This window comes from Cervus canadensis, chromosome 10 (assembly GCF_019320065.1).
Source record: "Cervus canadensis isolate Bull #8, Minnesota chromosome 10, ASM1932006v1, whole genome shotgun sequence".
Taxonomy (NCBI): Eukaryota; Metazoa; Chordata; class Mammalia; order Artiodactyla; family Cervidae; genus Cervus; species Cervus canadensis.
Genome location: NC_057395.1, coordinates 75,711,254 through 75,731,692, shown reverse-complemented (window position 1 = coordinate 75,731,692; position 20,439 = coordinate 75,711,254). Strand labels below are relative to the sequence as shown.

General features: G+C 46.2%; 1 protein-coding gene and 1 non-coding gene across 2 annotated transcripts; one reads left to right on the top strand and one right to left on the bottom strand.

Moving 5' to 3' along the window:
* Nucleotides 1-715: 715 nt before the first annotated feature.
* DDX27 (DEAD-box helicase 27) lies at nucleotides 716-17,415 on the bottom strand. Its single transcript, XM_043478713.1, has 21 exons — nucleotides 17,259-17,415; nucleotides 15,789-15,935; nucleotides 13,823-13,882; nucleotides 13,404-13,569; nucleotides 12,770-12,816; nucleotides 12,561-12,647; nucleotides 11,677-11,782; nucleotides 10,664-10,837; nucleotides 9,832-9,982; nucleotides 9,027-9,126; nucleotides 8,764-8,905; nucleotides 7,813-7,966; nucleotides 6,744-6,825; nucleotides 6,455-6,632; nucleotides 4,776-4,882; nucleotides 4,503-4,605; nucleotides 3,107-3,201; nucleotides 2,888-3,011; nucleotides 2,068-2,155; nucleotides 1,037-1,111; nucleotides 716-902 (listed from the first exon to the last, which is right to left on the bottom strand). The coding sequence occupies exons 1-21, from the start codon at nucleotides 17,349-17,351 to the stop codon at nucleotides 884-886; spliced, it is 2,298 nt and encodes a 765-aa protein (XP_043334648.1). The 5' UTR covers nucleotides 17,352-17,415; the 3' UTR covers nucleotides 716-883.
* A 2,146-nt stretch (nucleotides 17,416-19,561) lies between these two features.
* On the top strand, nucleotides 19,562-19,666 carry LOC122449081. The gene has a single exon (XR_006271894.1). It is a non-coding gene; the product is annotated as a small nucleolar RNA U13 (small nucleolar RNA).
* Nucleotides 19,667-20,439: the final 773 nt, after the last annotated feature.

Genomic DNA, 20,439 nt, shown 5'->3' with positions numbered 1-20,439 from the left:
AAATTATATATGACAAACGACAATCACAATTTTCCCCTGGCTTCATCTAATTGTCAAAGGGAACTGTGATTCAGAAAAGGAAAAGAACCATCATTCTACAGGGTACAGGCTGTTTTTTACAACAAAGAGTTAATTTATCTAGTATTCTTTCTGTTCCCTTTGAGCGTCCATCTCTCCAGTACCATTTTCCACATCATTGTAAAGAGTCGGGTACTCTTTATAGGTCCAGGTACACCCTGATTTCGAAAACCTGAATTCCCAGCTGGATAATTTTTGGAAGATACTCCCATCTTTCTAACCCTCCATTTCTTTATCTGTAAAATGGGGATTACAGTACCTGCCTCATAGGAGTGTAGTGAGTTGGATGAGACAGTGCTCGGTGCACAATTATCTGGTGCTCAGCTGGGGCTCAATAAATAACAGATTTTCATTCTAGGACATTGAAAGAGAACTTCTAGTAAGAGCTTCTCTACTCCACATCCAGCTCCTCTCCAAGCACAGAGATACGTTCCGAGTATATATAGCAGTGCCAAGCTAGTAGGTGACACTGAGGGAAGAGACAGATGTACAACTACAGTGGTCTCGACGCTCCCCAAAACACTTCCTCCATTTGGTATTTTCTTTATGTGAAAGCGAATCAAGAAAGCCTTAAAAAAAAAAAAAGGAAAATTGGCTGACAAGGATGCTCAGAAAACATACATAAATGTCCACGACCTCCAGTTTCTCCCTTTCTTTAATGTACAAATGACATACTAACTAAAGTAAAGACTTACTAAAGTTTTAAAGAATGTTTTTTACAGAGAGGAGACAGACCAAGCCAGGATGACTTCCCACAAGGAAGAGATCTAAGAGCTGCCCAATCAACTTCCTCAGCTCACCACGGCTACTTCCTCCTCTTGTACCTATGAAGAAAATGAGCAGGGTAAACAAAGACCAACCCACAAGCCCAGACAGGAAGGAGAAGCTCCTTTCCCAGAAAAGCTTTCTTCTCTAACCCCACTCGTAGCCTCCAGCCCTCCAAAACTGTAAACATTACCTGGATTTAGATTTAAAGTTTCCTCCTCGTCTCTGGTGGGGCAACCCCAATTTCTTCCTTTCTTCAAAGGAGGGGCTGTGAACGAGAAGACGGCAGGATGGTGGACAAGCGGCAGTGTCTCGCCACCCCCACCACCAGCTCCCACACCCACAGATGCGTCATCTTTAGGGCCCAAGGTTCTAAGTCTGTGCTTTTCCACCTGATGATGCGGGTTTATCAAAGTCAGGACCCAGCTCTAAAGCAAGACTGGAAGAGGCCCTTCCTTCCTGTGTATATTAAAAAACTACTTGCATAACTTAGTCTACCCAGCCGCCAACCCCAGCCCAGAGGATGTGGGGAGGAACACACTCCAGAGCACACCACAGCCCTCTGTGTTCTATTCCTCCCCTGAGGGAAGCTATACTTCCAAACCATAATGTGCTATTTTACCTCCAAGGCAGAAGGGGCTTCACACTTCCCTCACTCTCACCCTGGGACCCACAGATGGGCTCAGGTAGGCGGTAGATGGGAGCCCTTGAAATTATATACAGGCAGACCTCAAAGGTACTGTGAGTTTGGATTTTTGTTTTTTTTTTTTTGGTTTCCCACTGCATGTAACGGTTATGTTTATACTACACTAGAATCTATTTAAACTGTGCAATAACATTATGTCTAAAAAACAATGCTCATATCTTAATTTAAAAAATACTCTATTACTGGGAATACCCTGGTGGTCCAGTAATTAGGACATATTGCTTTCACTGCTGGGACCCAGCTTCGTTTCCTAGTCAGGGATCTAAGATCCTGCAAGCCATGCAGTGCGGCCAAAAAATAAAAACTAAATAAAAATAAGAAAACTCTATTGCTAAAAAATTTTTTAAAAAAGCTAGCCATCATCTGATGACGCAGGGTTGCTGCACTAAGTACAATAAAATGAGGTATGCCTGTATTATTAATCTGTAGGTATACGAGAATTAAGAGTGGGGAACAAGGGAGAAAATTCACAGCTTTCATCAGAAAACCAAGAGCTCCATGATGACTTAAAACCCTACCCAGCTCGATACTGTTTCAGGGCCTTCTTGCTCGTGTTGGTGAGTTCTTCATCAAATACTGATTTCTTCACCTGCTTTTGCTTCTTTGCTGCACATAGAAAGAATGGGTTAGATAAGGTTTCTTTGTCCCAAGCTCTTAAATCCCCTTATGCTCAAGGTTCCAACTTTAGTGGATGCTCCGGCTTGATGTTTGAATGACATGGAAGTGACACAGCAGATCCCAGCAAAGAAGGGATAAGGAATCAAAAGTACCAGGTTGGGGTGGGAGGGGAGGATGCTTAAGGACCCCAAAGGTGGAATGGACCACCTAAACATAAAATGGGCCAAAAGTGTCTTCACATCATTCTACCCTGACCCACTCCTCCAGTAGCAGCTGGTAGACATCTAGGCTCCAGAAACAGCAAGTGTTAGTTGGTCAGTAGCGTCCGACTGAGGCCGCAAGGACTGTAGCCCGCCAGGCTCCTCCACCCATGGGATTCTCCAGGCAAGAATGCTAGAGTGGGCTGCCATTCCCTTCTTCAGGGAATCTTCCCGACCCAGGGATCAAACTGGGTCACCTGCATTGCAGGTGGATTCTTTCCCATTTGAGCCACTAGGGAAGCCCAAGAATGAGAAAGACTGGGGTTCAAATCCTAGTTGTACCCACCAACCACTGCACCACTTGGAGCCAATGAAGGACACTGTACATGCAGGCACATGCTCATTACTCAAAAGATGTGGGCCCTTGGCATCATCTTCCCTCCTGTTTCCTCCCTGACCACAAGCACAGGCTTCAGGCAGGTCCTTCCTACCAGCTCCTTCAGGCTCCCCATCTACGTACCAGGCGCCCTCACTGGCTCCTCCTCAGGCATTGCTCGGGCCCGCTTGGCTCTGCGGTTCCTCTTGGCCAGCCGCTCAGCAAACATCTGTGCCTTGAGGATTTCGAACTGGGATCTCTCCTCCGCCTGGGGAGAAGGATGACGTGTATGTATGGAACGGACGAGGCAGCCCTGACCAGGTCCCTAGGCAGGGATCCAGCTCCAAAGGGGAGGCCACTCACTGTCATCTCCCCCTTTTTCTTGGCTTCCTTCATAAACTTCTTCCTTTTCTTCTTTCCTCTTAAGGCTAAGTCAAACTCCTGCAGAGCCTTGGCAACTAGGATGAGAAGAGAGCATGAAATTTCAGGTACCGTTTTATAAAATGTTTTTTTCTTTTAAACTCACAGTAACTGCACATATTTTAAAGTGATACATTTAAGGTCTTAAAATGAAAAGAAGCAACCACTTCCTCTTCTGGTGGTTACCTCCATCTCACTAAATAACATGTTTATTCCACTATTTCTTAATTAATCCACTTGAGACATTCATTATCTGCCTCTTGTTATGAAAGACATACTCCCCATACCTTCCCACAATACAGTTTTAACCCTCCTTATAACAGAGACTTAACATACATACAGATACCTTAATGTTTGGTCCCATAACATAAAGGCAGTGTTTCTTAAATTCCTGGTACAACCTCTTTGGAAGGTAACTGTGCAACCCCTTACAACATAATAAATACACATATCCTCTGATATATAATTTCACTTTCTGGAACTTACCTTGCAAATCAAATATGCTTGCTTAATCGTGAAAGGACATCTATATAGCTATTCACTTGTTTATAATAGCAAAAGATAGGAAACAATCTCAGTGTCCCTCAGTGGAAAAGTAATAAATTATAATCCGCCCATATGATGGAGAAGACCACAATCATTAAAAAAAAGAAAAGGCAGCTATGTATGTGCCTATATAAAATGATCTCCAAACTACAAAATAAATGGAAAAAAGCAAGGTGTAGAACATGAATTCATGTTTGTTTCTAAAAGGGAGAAAGAAAGGAAATATATATATATATCCAACTTATTTTTTTTTAATTAGAGCAAAATATATATAAAATTTGCCATTTTACCATTCTTTAATGTACAATTCAGTAGCATTAATGGCGCAATATTGTACAACCATTGCCATCATCTGTTTCTAAAACTTTCATCATCCCAAATGGAGCATTAAGGAGCAACTCCTTGCCCACAACCTCTAGTAAGTTCTGTGTCTATGGATTTGTCTCTAGGTACCTCATATAAATGGCATCTTAAAGATTGGTCCCTTCGTGTCTGGACCATTTCAGTTAGCATGTTTTCGAGGATCCTCCTTGCAGCATGTACCAGAACTTCATTATGGCTGAGTAATACCCCACTATACGCACATACCACATTTCGTGTATCCACACATCTGCTGATGGACATGGTTGTTTCCACCCGTTGGCCATTGTGAATAATGCTTCAATGAACACTGGCATACAAGCATCTGTTTGAGTCCCTGTTTTCAGTTATTTAGGGCAGAGACCTAGGAGTGGAACTGCTGGGCCCGATGGTAATTCCACGTTTAGCTTTTGGAGGAACCTCCCCGACATACTTTTTTCCTTCTTCCTCTCTTCCTTGGTCTGGAACCAGCTCCTCTCGGGTTCAGGGTTTGATGCCTCCTTCCCTTTCTCCAGGAGCCGCTGTGCTGTGTTGATCTGTGGGGACAGCAGAAGGATGAAACCCACATCTGGTAACACAGAACACGGCGACTGCAGGAAGCCACGGCCTGCAAACGCCTGGGGCTCTGATGGTACGTTTGGCAGACACAGCCCAGCAGACGGCAGACCAGCAGGGGTCTGCGTGGTCTGCTCACTGAGCGACTCACCTGGGCTTCCGACTTCTGCATCTCTTTCTCCTCCGCCTCTAACTGCAGAACTGCATACACGTCTTTCTCCATTTTCTCAATCTTGTCCCGGAATTTGAGGATGACGTCTCAAGGGAAAAGAACAAAAAAGATTTTAAAATAAAGATGAATATGGTGTAACTGATGAAAATAATGCAGGGGGGTATTTAGTGACAAAGTGTTTTTTTTAAATGTGTGGCTTCTCTGCCTAACACCTCCCCGAAGGCTTTCTGATGCTCCTGGAATAAAACCTGAGCCCCTCGGCACGGCCCTTCCGGCCTCTCTGACCCGTCTGCTGCGTGCTCACAGGCCCTGGGCCTCTGGCCCTCCTCTTCTGCCCACACACCAGGTGTGTTCCTGTCTCTGAATCTTTGCCCTGGTTTTCTCTGCTTGGCACACTCTGTCCCCAGACCACCCCCACCTCATTCTGATCATCTAGGACTCAGCTCAAATGCCATCTGTTCAGAGTCCTTTCCCAACAGCTTTTCAAGAATAGTCACTTCTCCTGTCGTTCTCAATCACATCTACTATTAGCTTGTTTATTGTGCCTTTTTCTCATCAAAGGCAGCTGCTTTGTTTCCTGTTGTATCCCCAATACCTAGAATACAATAAAGAGCAATAGACTGAATGAATCAAATGAAAAACTTTTAAATGAAAGGGAAAAAAAAAGACCCATGAATGGGAAAAAAGGTTTGAAAAGATGTACATCAAATGCTACAAGCGGTGAGCTCTTTCATATGCAATTACTTTTTTTAAGATGTTTTTTCTTGATGTGGACTATTTTTAAGGTCTATTGAATCTGTTACAATATTGCTTCTGTTTTACATTTTGGCTTTTGGCTGCAATGCATGTGAGATGTTAGCTCTCTGACGAGGAATCAAACTCACACCCCCTCCACTGGAAGGCAAAGTCCTAAGAACTGAACCCCCCTAGGGTGTGTGTGTTCAGTCACTTCAGGCGTATCTGACTCTTTGTGATCCCATGGACTGTAGCCCGCCAGGCTCCCCGTCCGTGGAATTCTCCAGGCAAGAATACTGGAGTTGGTAGCCATGCCTTCCTCCAGGGGAATCTTCCCGACACAAGGATGGAACCTGCATCTCCTTATTTGCAGACAGATTCTTTACCACTGAGCCACCCGGGAAGCCTGGACTGCTGGGGAAGTTCCTACAATCACATTTTCACTCTTATTTATTTTTTTCCAACACTGAATACATATTATTTTTCTAACTTAAAAAAAAAAAATTTGTAAGGATGCGCTTTATATGACCCTTTTGGATGAGAACAACAAAAAGAATGAAAGCCATCCAAAAAGAATGAGCACTGACTTCCTCCTCACTCTCTGGAAGAAGGGAAGGGTTAACTGGGGTGGCACCTTAAAAAGGCAGCTTCTCTGCCCAAAGGCTGGCAAATGCTGTGAATAAGCACTTGGGGCACAAGCCTTCCCTCATTCCCTTTCACACAGAGGCGAGGGGAGACCTGCCCAGGACTCCTCAACAACCAAGTGGCGGAGCTGGGATTCTGATCTGGCTCCTAACAGCAAAGCACCTGCTCTTACCCATCACCTTCTGTCCCCTGCCCCTCCCTCCTGGGTCTGATCGAGGACCCTGCCCGCCCCACGCCCCCCCAAGCCATCCTGGGTTGCTGCACCAGTGCTTGCTCACCCTGGGGCAGAATGCGGGCCTTCACAGGGGCCTTGGCGGCCTTGACAATTTCCTTCAGCATCTTCCGCTCCTCCTCCCCGACCAGAGAGACCGAGCGCCCGGCCCGGCCGGCACGAGCTGTGCGCCCCACCCGGTGGACGTAATGCTTAATGGTGTTGGGCATGGTGAAGTTGATTACCTGGAAGGCCAAAGTTGAGCATCAGTCAGGTCTGGGAGCCGGCAGGGAGAGGAGGGCACAAGGAGGCAAGAGGAGTCCACCAGAAGCTCAAGGAAAGAGAAGCCTGCTCACCGTTTTGACCCCCTCGATGTCCAGTCCACGAGCTGCTACATCGGTGGCCACGAGGATGTCAATCTGTTCATCTTTAAAGCGCCTGGAAACAGCCACAAACATGTTCCTCTGAACACCTGACCCCAACGCTCTGCAGGGGTCTGAACCCACAACGAGCACACAAACCCTTCTGGAGTCAAGCAGCGGAGTACAGACCATCACGGTGGGGACAGGTCCTACATGTCAGCCTAACAACACTTATATGCCCCCCAAACATCCCACAACACACAACAAACATAGTTTTGTGTATACCACTTTAAGCAGAAATTCCTATGAACATGGAAGCTCGGTAACCACAGAGCTAGACTATAAGAAGCAGCATATGCAAATACCTCAGCATTCAAGGCAGCCTTTAAGAAACAACTCTGGGGATTCCCTTGTGGTCCAGTGGCTAAGACTCTGAGCTCCCAGTGCAGGGGGCCCAGGTTCAATCCCTGGTCAGGGAACTAGATCCCACATGCTGCAATTAAACATAACTAAGACCCAGTACAGCCAAATAAGTAAATTAATTTAAAAAAAAAGAAAAACAACTCTCAACTGCCTGTGATGATGAATAGGGACAGGTGGGGTCTTCTAAAGAGTACCTCCTTGCCTACCAAGTTGATCCCATTCTGTGGGAATTAAGTAAGAAATCACATGGGAAAGCACAGGGTCTGGCAAAGTAAAGCTCAAGAAATAGCTACTGGATTCAATTCAGGATCTTGCTCTGGCAGACCTGGGGACGTCCACCACTCTGGAACGGCTGCAGAGATCAGAAACTGCTTCTTCCCAAGTCGGAATTTCTTTCTCTGACGCCATCAGCAGACCCCAGGCTCTAAGTCCTGGGGCAAGGGTATCACTTTCTACAAAGTCAAAGTTCTGAACCTATCTGAGACATGACCCTACAATGGTTAGGCTAGAATGTCTGAGAGGGGAACCTGCTGTGTGCCCTGCCGTTACTGTACCACGACCTCTGGGTGTCCTCCCCTCTCTGGGATGAAGACAGCCCTCTCTGAAGGACGGGTGGGAGCCTCAGCCCCCGAGACTTTACCGGAGGGCCTCCAGCCGCTGCGTCTGAGACAGGTTGCCGTGGAGTTCGCCCACCTGCAGCCCCATCAGCCCCAGAAGGATGTGCATGCGGTGGGCCTGCTTCTTGGTCTGGGTGAACAGCATCACATGGTCGGTGAAGGTTCTCATCAACAGAGCTGCCAGGGAGACAAGAGTGAGCCAGCAGCCACCTCCACGCACATCCTGCTCCTCGCCCGCGGCGTGGCTGCTGTGCCTGGGCCCCACTGTGTGGAGCTTCAACTGCCGGACAGAAGCAGGGAAGCCAGGGCCGCTTCAGGGCCGGCCTCTCTGAGGAGGTGACGTTAGGCTGAAGGACAAGACAGGCTCATCTCCAAGAAGATCTGGGGGAGGATTTCAGGCAGAGGATCAAATGTAAAGATTCAGTCAAACATAAAAGCTCACTGGGTTTGTGAAAGTGAAAGCAATCGAGTATGACTGGAAAACCGTGAGCTAAGGCTCCAAGGCCAGGGGCTCCAGGCAAGCAGGGGCAGGTCCAGAAGATCTTACAGGACTCGCTAGGGAGCATGGATTTCAGTCTAAGAGCGATGGGAGATGGCAGAGAGGTTCAATAACAAAGAAACAGGGGTGAATGCTTGTTTGTAAACGATCCTCTTTAATGATCTGCAGTGTGGAGAAGAGACAGGGTGGAAGCGGACGGCCAGGTAAGAGGCTGCTGCAACAAGCCAGGAGATGCTGTAGTGGCCTGGGCGAAGAGCCAGAGGGACCACCGGGGGAGGTGTCCAGGGGTTCAGCAGGACATAAGGAAGGCTGGATGGCCGAAGGGAGGTGAGGGGATGAAAGAGAGAGGGGAAGCACTCCTGGTTAGGCACGGGACTGGGGGAGACGGGATGGAGGAGCTGGTGCCGGGGGAGAAACCAGCCCTTCGGTGTGACGCTCAGGGGCGCTGAGCACCCTGCCCTCCCCGAGCTCGCACCTGCCACAATGGCTTCCCGGTCCCCTTCCCGGTTTGGCCGGATCCGGATGAACTCCTGCCGCAGGAAGGGGGCCACATCCGTGTTGCTGTTCACAAATATCCGGACGGGATTCTTCAAGGAGACAGATGCCAGATCTTTCACCTGCCAGCCACAAAGACAGGGAAGCTGACTGGCCTGCCAGGGGGCAGGAGAGAAGGAGGGAGACGCTGCCCCAGCCCAGCCCAGGAGCCCCAGTGCTGTCTCTCCATTCCCCGCGGCCCACCTCGTCTGTCATTGTGGCTGAGAACAGCATGGTCTGACGGTGGTGGGAGCACATTCGGATGATCTCCTTCATCTGCTCCTCAAAGTACTCGTCCAGCATCCTGGCCAACAGGGGAGAGGAAAGGTCAACAAAATTGGGCTGGGCTTGCGTCTGTATCAACGAAGCACAGGAAACATCAGACAGATGATGTTTGCATATCATCACCAGTTATGTTTCAAGCTCATGTATTTCCTTATTTTATGAGTGTTACTTTACCCTTTTACCTGGATTCATCAAGAATTACCACCTGGCCACATTTGCTTCATCTTTCTTTTTTCTTTTGTGGAATTGCTTTTAAGTTGCAGGTATCACAACACCTGACCCCTAAATACTTCAGCATACTTTCCCTAAGAACAAGGATTCTCTCCTACATAGACACAATGTCATTATCACAGTTGAGAAATTCAGGTAATCGAGGCTGCTGGCTGAATCCTCACCAGGCACACAGGCACTTTACCGGAGTTACTCCTTGAATCCTTAACACCATGAGGTTGGGTACTTAACCCTCACTTATAAACAAAAAGGATTTGCTTTGAGAATCTAAATAACTGCTTCCCAATCTCAGGAAGTGACAGAGCCAAAATCTGACCTGCCTTCTCTCTTAACCATCCCATTACGGAGAGAGAAAGAGAGCCGGATAATCTGGGCGAAGATGGACAAAGGCGCAAACGTGAACAGCTGAACTGCTGAGAGCCACATGGGACCATGTGGAGTGCAGGTTCCCATCCAGGGCTGGGCCCTGGGGACCCCGGCACTTCAGGCGCACCTGTCGGCCTCATCCAAGATGAGCACCTCGATGCTGCTCAGGTGGAAGGAAGGGCAGTTGTGGAGGTGATCGATGAGCCGGCCCGGTGTGGCGATGAGGATGTCAGGCGCTGCCCGAAGCGCTGCTTCCTGAGACTTCACGTCCAGGCCACCTGCAAAGAGCAGAGCCCACCAGGTGGGCAGCCGAGTCGTTACCGTGAGGACTCGCTACCCGGAAGGCCTGAGCCCTGCCACCCGCCAGGTCCCACGGCAGGTGCAGAGCAAAAGGCAGAGAACAAGGCCCATGGAGGCCCCATCTGCATGGATTTTACAGTACACTGGGAGAGATGGGTTATTTAACTCCAACTGTACTAAATGCAAAAATCAAAAAAGAGGATGACACAAAGGACTTCGGAATAAAAGGAACCACAGAACAGAACGAGTCAACCATCCAAGGACTGAGAGATGCAGCAGATGAAACCAATCTTTCTAAATCACCAATAACTTCCTACTGCATAAGGAGGGTAAACTGAAGGCTGAGTGACTATCATATAACATCACCAGAAAAACCCTGCTCCAGTTAATATTTGATTCATTATTTGTGCAAGACAAAAATTATATCCTAAATTTGTTAAGTACCAAGAAAAAAAGTATTTTCAGTATTCTGAGGTTCCATTTTGCAAGGTTCCCCCCTCCCCGTCCCCCTCCCTGTCTACTGTGGAAACGCCATCTGGTTTTAAGAGGATTCAGCCCCATGAAGGTTTTCCTGCATCCGTCACCCTCAGACGGTGGCACACATCCCTTCTTCCCAGGCCCGTCTCCCAGGGGCAAACGGCCCTCAGCCAGACACTCACCCACAGCCAGGCAGGTGGTGATGCTGCAGAACTGGGCCAGCTGCCTGGTGACGGAGTGCACCTGGATGCCCAGTTCTCGGGTGGGAACCAGCACCAGCACGCGGGTCACCGGAGCCTGGCGGGGTTTGTAGATCAGACGCTCCAAGACCGGCAGGGCAAACGCTGCCGTTTTACCTGGAGGGAAGGGCAGCAGCCACACATGAGCACAGCCTCCATCCCTCACAGGCCCGGGGGCCCACCTGCGTGCAGAAAGCCTACCCATCTGCTCAGGGGGAAGTGAAGGAACTCAGTTTTCATAAAACTTTCTTTCTGGCTTTAAAATCACATGGTCAATGTGAAAAATCTGGGAAATACAAAAAAAAAATTTCTTTTTTTAAATCTTCCACAGTTCAGCCAACCACAGGTAAGATTAACAATACAGTATCTGTATTACCAATCTTTATTATTAATGGACAGAAATATATAAAAATATTCACTTTAATGCAATAATACTATATATTGTTTAGTAACTTCCTTTTAAAATATATATTTTCCCATTTCTTTACATACCCTACTTTTTTTAAATGATTACATCATATTCTATTACATGATTATTTCCACTCTATGACATGACAAATTAACTGCACTAGTCCACGATGTTGTGATAAACATCCCTTTTATAAAATCTTTACTCTGACGACAGGGGCCTATCACGGGAGTGCCAGGAGGTCATCTTCACAGAGACACCCTGAGAGGATTAAACAAAGATGACCTTCACCAGACCCCCTAAAACCTGTGACCTGTGACTGCCCTATCTGAAAAAAGTAGAATATTTAAAGAAAGAGAAAATATATATAAGCATTATTTACAAGGGAAGTTATTATACAGAATATATAGTGTTGTTGCATTAAAATTTGTGTCTGCATATTTAGCAAAGCGGCCTTTCGGCAGCCAGCCCAGAGCCTCTTCTCCGTCACGCGTCCTCCTCCTGCCATCCCCCCCCACCCCCACCCCCAAGTCCCTGTCCTCAGTACCTGTCCCCGTGGCTGCGCAGGCACAGATGTCCTTCCCCAGCAGCCCCACGGGTATGCACGCCTTCTGGATGGGGGTGGGCTGCTTGAAGCCCATGGCTGTGATGGCCTGAAGAGAGAAGGTGGGGCCGGACAGAGCGGGGCAGTCTCAGTGTCAAGCCAACAAGGCAGGTTTCCATCGGGTTTCAGTCCCTTCCGGGCATTCAGTCCATCCGGGGGGTGTGTGCGTGCGTGCGTGCGTGCATGCGTCTGGGGGCGGGTGTGCGTGCATGCGTCTGGGGAGTGTGGGTGTGTGTGTGTGATGATATTCCAGGCACTGAGGACAGAGCAGGCAACAAAAGAAAGAACCCTGCCCTTAGGAATCTTAGAATCTGTGAGGAAAAAACAGGCCAAAACCAAACAGCTGTGATACGAAGAGAAATGCTGCGCGGAAAACCACAGCGGTCGAGCGGGCTAGGGAGGGCGGTGGGGAGGGGGCGAGAGCGATTTCCAGTAAGGCGGCCAGGGACGGACAGTCTCACTGAGCAGGGTATACTGAGGAGAACCCTGAGAGAAGCAAAGAGCGCCCCAACCAGGTTTTCGGAACCAACTTCCAGTCAGTGGGAACAGCAAGTGCAAAGGCCTTGAGGAAGAAGACGCCTGACCTGTGTGAGGGTCAGTGAGGAGGCCAGCGTGGCCAGAGCAGGACGGCTGCCAGGAAGCATCTCAGAGGGGACCAGAAGGGGCAGGGCTGTACGTACAGGCCAGCAGGGGAATCTTTGTGTAAGCGGGCTCTCCGGCAGCTGTGTGGACAACACAGCTCCGGAGGCCACCGACCCAGTTTAGGGCAGAGAGCCCAGTTACCGGGTGCCTGCGAGAATCCCATGGTTGACAAAAGTAGCCACTACCTTCAGAAGAGGGCGGGAAAGGTTCATGTCCTGGAACGAGAGGTTTTCATCGTACTGAGATGCATCTTCAAAAAATCCTCCTGCTTCCTACACCAGAAAAGCAAAAGACAAAGAGAATTCAGCAAAAGGGGCCTAAGAAAACTAAATGACCTGAAAATCCTTTCAGGTTGTAAAACAAGCTCTATGCGGTTGTCCAAGCCCATGCGCACCTGTCCTTTCTTCTTCTTCTTCTTCCGCTCCTTTACTTTGAGTGTATCTATGGAGAAAAAGAGAGCAAATATCAGGGCTCACAGCTCCCGAGCACTCAGCCAGCTAGACACTGTCCTGAGTGCATTACCTGGACGGACTCCCAGTCATTAGAGTTCATGGCTCTCACTGGGGCCCACATTTGATCTCTGGTCAGAGAACTAAGATCCTGCCAGCCATGTAGCATGGCCAAAAAAAAAAAAGAAAAAAAGATTTCTCTGGTCCTCCAGGGATTAGGACTCTGAGCTCCACCCCACCAAAAAAAATTAATTTAAAAAAAAAAAAAAAAAGATCGCACTTGCAATCCAGGGGGCACAGGTTCAATCTCTGGTCAGGAAAGATCCCACATACCACATGGCATGAGCCAAGAGGCAAAAAAAAAGACAAAGAGTGAACTCATTCTGTGAAGTACACAGCCCTAATAAAATCCCAAGGAAAAAGAGAAGCTAAAAAAAAAAAAAAGAAAAAGAGAAGCTAAAAGAAAGGAGTTCAACATGGAGATCTTAAATTTAACTGTGCAGAAGGGCACAGAATAATCTACAGAAGTCAAGGCGAACACTCCAGTTTCCTGTCCCTGCTTCTGACAGCATCACCTACCTGCCTTGGTGAGGATGTTCTCATCAGCTGATGAGTAGTCAGTCTCTGATTCTTCATCTTCTGAGGCTTCTTCATCTTTTCCTTCAAGGTCTTCCTCCTCCTCTGGTTCAGAGCCCTCCTTTGCTTCTTTCTCCTTCTCTGACTTCCCAGACTTGGCTTCTTTATCCTAGAAAAAGAAACTGTAATAAAGCAAGAAGACTACACACTTTAGGAAATCGAGAACCTGTGAAGAACAATGTTATACTGGCCACCCTGGGAGAACGCTATTTGGATTCTGAGTGAGTATTAACCACAGACACACAGAGAAAGCCCGCCTGGACCAGCTGCACTGCGACCTAGGCTCAATGAGAAACAGGGGGGTTGCTCTGAGAGTAACTCAGGGCTGACCAACAAAGAGAAGCGGTGCTTGGCTTACTCACCTCTGTTTTCCTTTTCTTTCGAACTTTCTCAATCTTCTCATCTAATGTTGTGGCAGCCCTCTACAAGTAAAAATGAAGAAATGAAAAAGAAACATACATATGGGAAAGAGACAAAGCAAGCATCTTCTGAGAGTTGATTCTGAGATGTTCAGTATAGAAAAAGCTCGTCTGTCCTTGGACAGATTGATCAGTCTAGATTATTCACAATAAGACAAACAAGCAAACAAAAAACCATTAAATAAATGGTCTGTTAAAAAAAAAAATCTTTAAATTACCTGGAACCAATAAGGACATCCACATTCTAGAAAGTGTTGACTATTCAGAATTATACGATTACCAAGAGACGTCAAATCATATCTGAATGAATGCTACTTGGAAAAAATTTTCCCCCTTGCCAACTGAACATAATTTAGCCTATCAAATAAAATGTTGAAATCTGAGCAAATTGAGGGAATGCTGGATACTGCTAAAACTCTAGAAAGAGTAAGTAATGGCAGGTCCCCCTTTTGCATGCTCAAAGCACCTTAAACTGCTATGGCACTTACCACAACCACAATTAACTGTTTAATTATTTGTCTAGTTATTTTCTATCCTGCTAGGATGTAAGCTTTATAAGACCAAGTCTTTAATTACATGAATTTCATATGAAAAGAAAAAAAAAAATCCTTTCAAGATGACTTTGAAAAGGCCATGCTGTTTCATTTCAGTCAGAACAAGGACCAGCAGTTCAGTTCAGTTGCTCAGTCATGTACGACTCTTTGCAACCCCATGGACTGCAGCACACCAGGCCTCCCTGTCCACCAGCAACTTCCGGAGCTTGCTCAGACTCATGTCTATCGAGTCAGTGATGCCATCCAACCATCTCATCCTCTGCCATCCCCTTCTCCAGCCTTCAATCTTTTCCAGCATCAGGGTCTTTTCAAATGAGTCAGTTCTTCGCATCAGGTGGCCAAAGTATTGGAGTTTCAGCTTTAACATCAGCCCTTCCAATGAATATTCAGGACTGATTTCCTTTAGGATGGACTAGTTGGATCTCCATGAAGTGGATCTCAAGAGTCTTCTCCAACACCACAGTTCAAAAGCATCAATTCCTTGGCGCTCAGCTTTCTTTATAGTCCAACTCTCACATCCATACATGACTACTGGAAAAACCATAGCTTTGACTAGACCGATCTTTGTTGGCAAAGTAATGTCTCTGCTTTTAACATGCTATCTAGGTGGGTCATTAACTTTTCTTCCAAGGAGCAAGCGTCTTTTAATGTCATAGCTGCAGTCACCATCTGCGGTGATTTTGGAGCCCCCCAAAATAAAGTCTGTCATTGTTTCCCCATCTATTTGCCATGAAGTGATGGGACTGGATGCCACGATCTTAGTTTTCTGAATGTTGAGTTTTAAACCAATTTTTTCACTCTCCTCTTTCACTTTCATCAAGAGACTCTTTAGTTCTTCTTCTGCCATAAGGGTGGTGTCATCTGCATATCTGAGGTTATTGATATTTCTCCTGGCAGATCAGCAGTCTGGATTAAACTGCTCTGAGCAGGCAATAATTGTCTCTGAAGCACATGAAATGGAAAATAACTTTCAAGCATCTTCGAGCTTGTTAATAACAACATTCAAAGGAAAGCACAAGATTTGGGCAAACAAGCAGATGACAACATTTGTGGTGGTTTTGCCTGTGATGTGTGGGAACCAGGAATCCTAAACACTAAGGTCACCTGAGATCACCTGACAAGTGCCAGAGAGTAACAGTCTCTGTGGGACTGAGTCAAGCTTTCAAAAACCCGACTACCAAGGAAATCTGCTGGATTATTCTTTGTAATAAACTGACACAGCTATGTCCATTTTTTAAGTCAAGCAATTTATATGTGACATTTGGTATCCTACAACACTGGACCCTGAAATCCAGTGTCCAACCTTAACTGTGTCCGATTCTCGGCGTGGAACTGCCTATCACTGTCAATCTCACCTTCTTCTTGAGCTGGCTCAAGACATCAGCCATGGCCCAGTTGCCATCGTACATTCCCTCCTTCTCAGTGAAAACAAAGTCAGGGTTGAAATCAGCACTGCGGTTCTTTTGTAAGGCTTTCTGCTTTCTGCCCAGCACAATGGGCCCCTGGGAAGAGGGAGAAGGAGGATGACTATGGGACTAAGATAAAAGAACACGAGAGAGAGAAGAAATGAGGGACTTCCTTGGTGGTCCAGTGGCTAAGACTTCACCCTCCCCATGCAGGGGACCTGGGTTCAATCCCTGGTCAGGGAACTAGATCCCAGATGCTGCAACTAAAGATCCCTGTGCTATACAGAAAGACCTTGTTGCTTCTCCATCTTATATATATAATAGTTGCATCTGCAACTAAAGATCCCTGTGCTATACAGAAAGACCTTGTTGCTTCTCCATCTTATATATGTAATAGTTTGCATCTGCTAATTCCACATTCCTAATCCTTCCCTCCCCTGCCACAAGTCTGCTCTCTATATTTGTGTCATATTTTAGATTCCACATCTAAGTGATAACTTTTCTATGACAGCTTTCCATTCGAGAAGTGAAAAGATCATTCTGGCTGCTAAGTGGCAAATACACTGTGGGGGAAGAGGGAGGCAAGAGAAACAGTTAGAGACCAGGTATGTTAAGATTGTAGGTAACTAGGTATAAGATGGTAGTGGGCTGGACTAGAGTGGAAGCAGTGTGGACTGAGCAGGGAAGACTCTAAAAAGAGATTTCCAAGGTAGCCTACAGAGCATTGGAAAGGGAGAGAGGAGAAAGAAGCTGCATGACTGCAGCGTTTCTGGCGTGAGATGGAGCAGGTTGGCAGGGTGAGGGAGACCCAAGAGCTCAGCTTTGAAAAAACTGAACCCATAAGAGGCCAAGGGACCCCCAAGCGGAGGTGTCAGTAGGCAGATGAGGCCGCAGAGGGGAAATACTTGAGCTGGATCTTTAAAGGGTGAGCACCTTTCCAGGACACCTATGCCTTTTTTATCTCCATCCTGCTTAAGTCTCTTAACTCCCCATCCAACATAAGCTTCAGGAGAGCGGTTTCCTTGTCTACCCTGTTCACCGCTACGCCCTGGATTCCCAACACTAGGTGTAGCACACGTAAATCAGTTCAGTCAGTACTGACTTAATGAATGTATGGATAACACGGCTCCTTGAATAAGAACCAGAACGGACTCCGTCTCTGGATCTCTATGACACAGGTCTGGATTGAACTTCAGTGAATGGGTACGGAGCTCACCAAGGCGACGCGGAATGGCACGGGCACAGGTGAGGAAAGGCTAGTGGCAACCACCGGGGGTCCAGGTGAGGCCCAGGGACACTTGGCAGCTGGGCAGAGGATGCCGAGGACCTGGGGGCAGGGACCTGAGGCACGGCGGAGAAGGGAAGCAGTCAAGGACAGCGACTGCCTGCCGCCGCGCTGCCACCCCAATCGGCCCGTACCTCCTCCTCCTCGTCCTCAGAGTCCGTCTCCGGCTCCACCGGCACGTCCTCATCTTCGCCTATGGTCCCGATGAAGCCCAGCTCAGAGAGCATGGTGCCTCCACAGCCACTTCCGGAAAGCAGCGCGGCGCGCCGGCCAGCTCGCACACTTCCGCTCCCCACGCGTCGTCACTGAGCACGCGCTGGCGTCACTTCCCCTCGGCGCCCTCCTCCGCCGGCGCCCGCCCAAACTCTGGGAGCGCGCATGCGTGCTTTGCGTGAGGAAACGAAGGATCGGCATGTATGTTAAACAAATTCTGTCTTGGTGCTTGGAAAACGGTGGGGTGGTTGGAGGTGTGTGCGAGGAGAAGGTCTACAGAGATGCGTGGATAAGCCCCATATACTTCTGTACAAGGAATTGAGAAAGAAAAATACAGTAAAACAGTTACTAGTGACTGTCTCTGGGTGGTAGAATTCATAGGTGATTTTTGTTTTCGTCTTAGATTTTTTTTTTCCCCCACAATAAACATTTATTTTCATCACTTCGGTCGCTCAGTCGTGTCCGACTCTTTGCGACCCCATGGACTGCAGCACGCCAGTCCTCCCTGTCCCTCACCAACTCCCGGAGCTTACTCAAACTCATGTCTTTTTATTTTCATAAAAAAGAAAAAAATAAAAATTAGAATAGATAACATCTATAACATTTACTCTGTACCAAGTACTGATCTAAGCACTTTTACAGGTATAAACTAATCCTCACCGCAATCCTCGCAGAAGGTATCATTACTTACACATGAAGAAACTGAGGCTCAGAAAGGTTTTCAAGGTCACAGAGCCAGTTAATTAGAGCCAGGATTATAATCGAGGCAGTGGGTCGAGGGTACTTAGGAAAGAAGATCTCACAATTTACAAAAAAGTTTTCATGTCTTCTGCTTGTGGATATCTTGCTGAATCTTAACTTTACTTAAACACACCTCCTGCATGAAGTCTTTTTGAACTACCCATCTTCCTTCATAGCTGTTTGCTGCTTCCATATTAACACTTTCTACTTGCAGCAGAGTAGTAGCTATGGCGTAGAAGTAGGTTCAGTTGTCTTTTTTTTAACTTTTGTTTGTTTGTTTTTTGGCCACACCTTATAGCTTGTCAGATTTTAGTTCCCCAACTCAGGATTGAACCCCAGGCTTTCCACGGTGAGAGCATGAGTCTCAACCCACTGGACACCAGAGAAGTCCTAAGTCCTAAGAGTTCCTTCTTTTTAATGGCTGAATAATATTTCATGATGTGTATATATCATGTTTTCTTTCTTCATTCATCCACTGATGGACACTTAGGCTGCTTTCATGTCTTGGCTTTTGTTAATAATGTTGCTATGAATATGGAAGTGCAGATATGGTTTTGATTTAGTGTTTTCATTTCTTTTGGGTAAATAACTATAAATGGAATTGCTGGATCATACAGTAGTTCTGTTTTTAATATCTTCATACTGTTTTCTATAGCAGTTGTACTAATTACATTACCACCAACAGTGCACAAGGATTCCTTATTTTCTCCACAACTTCACCAACGGTTGTTATTTCTTGCGTTTTTGATGATAGCTATTCTAACAGGTGTGAGGTGATACCACCTTTTGGTTTTGATTTACATTTCCCTGATGATTAATGATGTCAAACTCCTTTTCAAGTATGTAACCACTGGCCATCTGTATGTCTTCAATGGAAAAAATGTCTATTCGGATCCTCTAACCATTTTTTTAATCAGATTTTCTGGCGGGCTTGCTATTGAGTTGTGTGAGTTCTCTATATATTTTGGACATTAATTTGACTCTTAGCGGATATATGATTTGCAAATATTTTCTCCCATTTGGTATGTTGCTTTTTCATTTTGTTGATGGTTTTCTTGGCTGTGCAAAAACTTAAAAAAAAATACTATTTACTTTTAGCTATACTGGGTCTTCATTGCTGCAACAGCTTTTCTCTAGTTTCAGAGAGTAGGGGCTTCTCTTTGTGGTGGTACATGGACTTCTCACCTTCGGTGATCTCTCTTATTGTGGAGCATAGCCTCTAGGCCTGCGGCCTTCAGTAGCTGCAGCCCTCGACTCCCACAGTCTAGAGCGCAGGGTCAGTAGTTGTGGCACAGGGGCTTAGCTGCTTCCTGGCATGTGGGATCTTCCTGGACCAGGGATTGAACCCACTTCTCATGAATTGGCAGGCAGATTATTTACCACTGACCCACCAGGGAAGCCCTGTGCAAATGCTTTTTAAGTTTGATATAGTCCCACATGTCTGTTTTTGCTTTTACTGTCAAATCTAAAAAATCATCACCAGATCCTTTTGTAGTTCATGAGCATGATGATTGGGTGCTCACGCTGGTGCGTGACATGTGCCTCCCTCCAAACATTGTTATGACACTGGCACATTACCCGTCTGACGTGAAAAAAAATAAAAAATCATCACCAAGACTGATGTCAGGGAGCTTACAGCCTATGTTTTTTTCTAGAGGTTTTATGGTTTCAGGTCTTAGATTCTAGCCTTTAATCCATTTTGAGTTAATATTTGTGGTATGAGACAGTAGTCCAGTTTCATTCTTTGGCATGTTGTTCAGTTTTCTCAGTACTATTTATTGAAGAGATTGTCCCTTCCCCATCATATATTCTTGGCTCCATTGTCATAAATCAATTAACCATATATATTTGTGGCTTTATTTCTGGGCTTTCTATTCAGTTCCATTGATCTGCTTGTCTTTTTTATATCAATACCATACTGGTTTGGTTACCATGCCTTTGTAATATAATTTTAAAACCAGGAAGCATGATGCCTCCAACTTTCTTCTTCTTTCTCAAGATTGCTTTGGCTATTTGGGGGTCTTAAACAATTCTTTATGTTAAATTTTCTGTGTTAAAATAATTAGTATAGTTTCTGTCTTGTAACTGAACTTTGATACATAAGTCTATATATATATATATACAGACAAGTGTACACAATCGTGTACATCAGAGTGCTATTTATAAAGGTAAAAACTTGTACATGATCCTACTGTGTAACAGTGACAAAATAGTTCACTCAATTGTGGTACATTCTTGCAAGGGAAAACTGTAGCCATTAAAAATATGTAACTCCATTTATGCTAACATAGGATAATATCTAAGATACCATAAGAAAGGAGATTATAAAACAACATGTGTAGTAAGAGTCCATCATTAAAC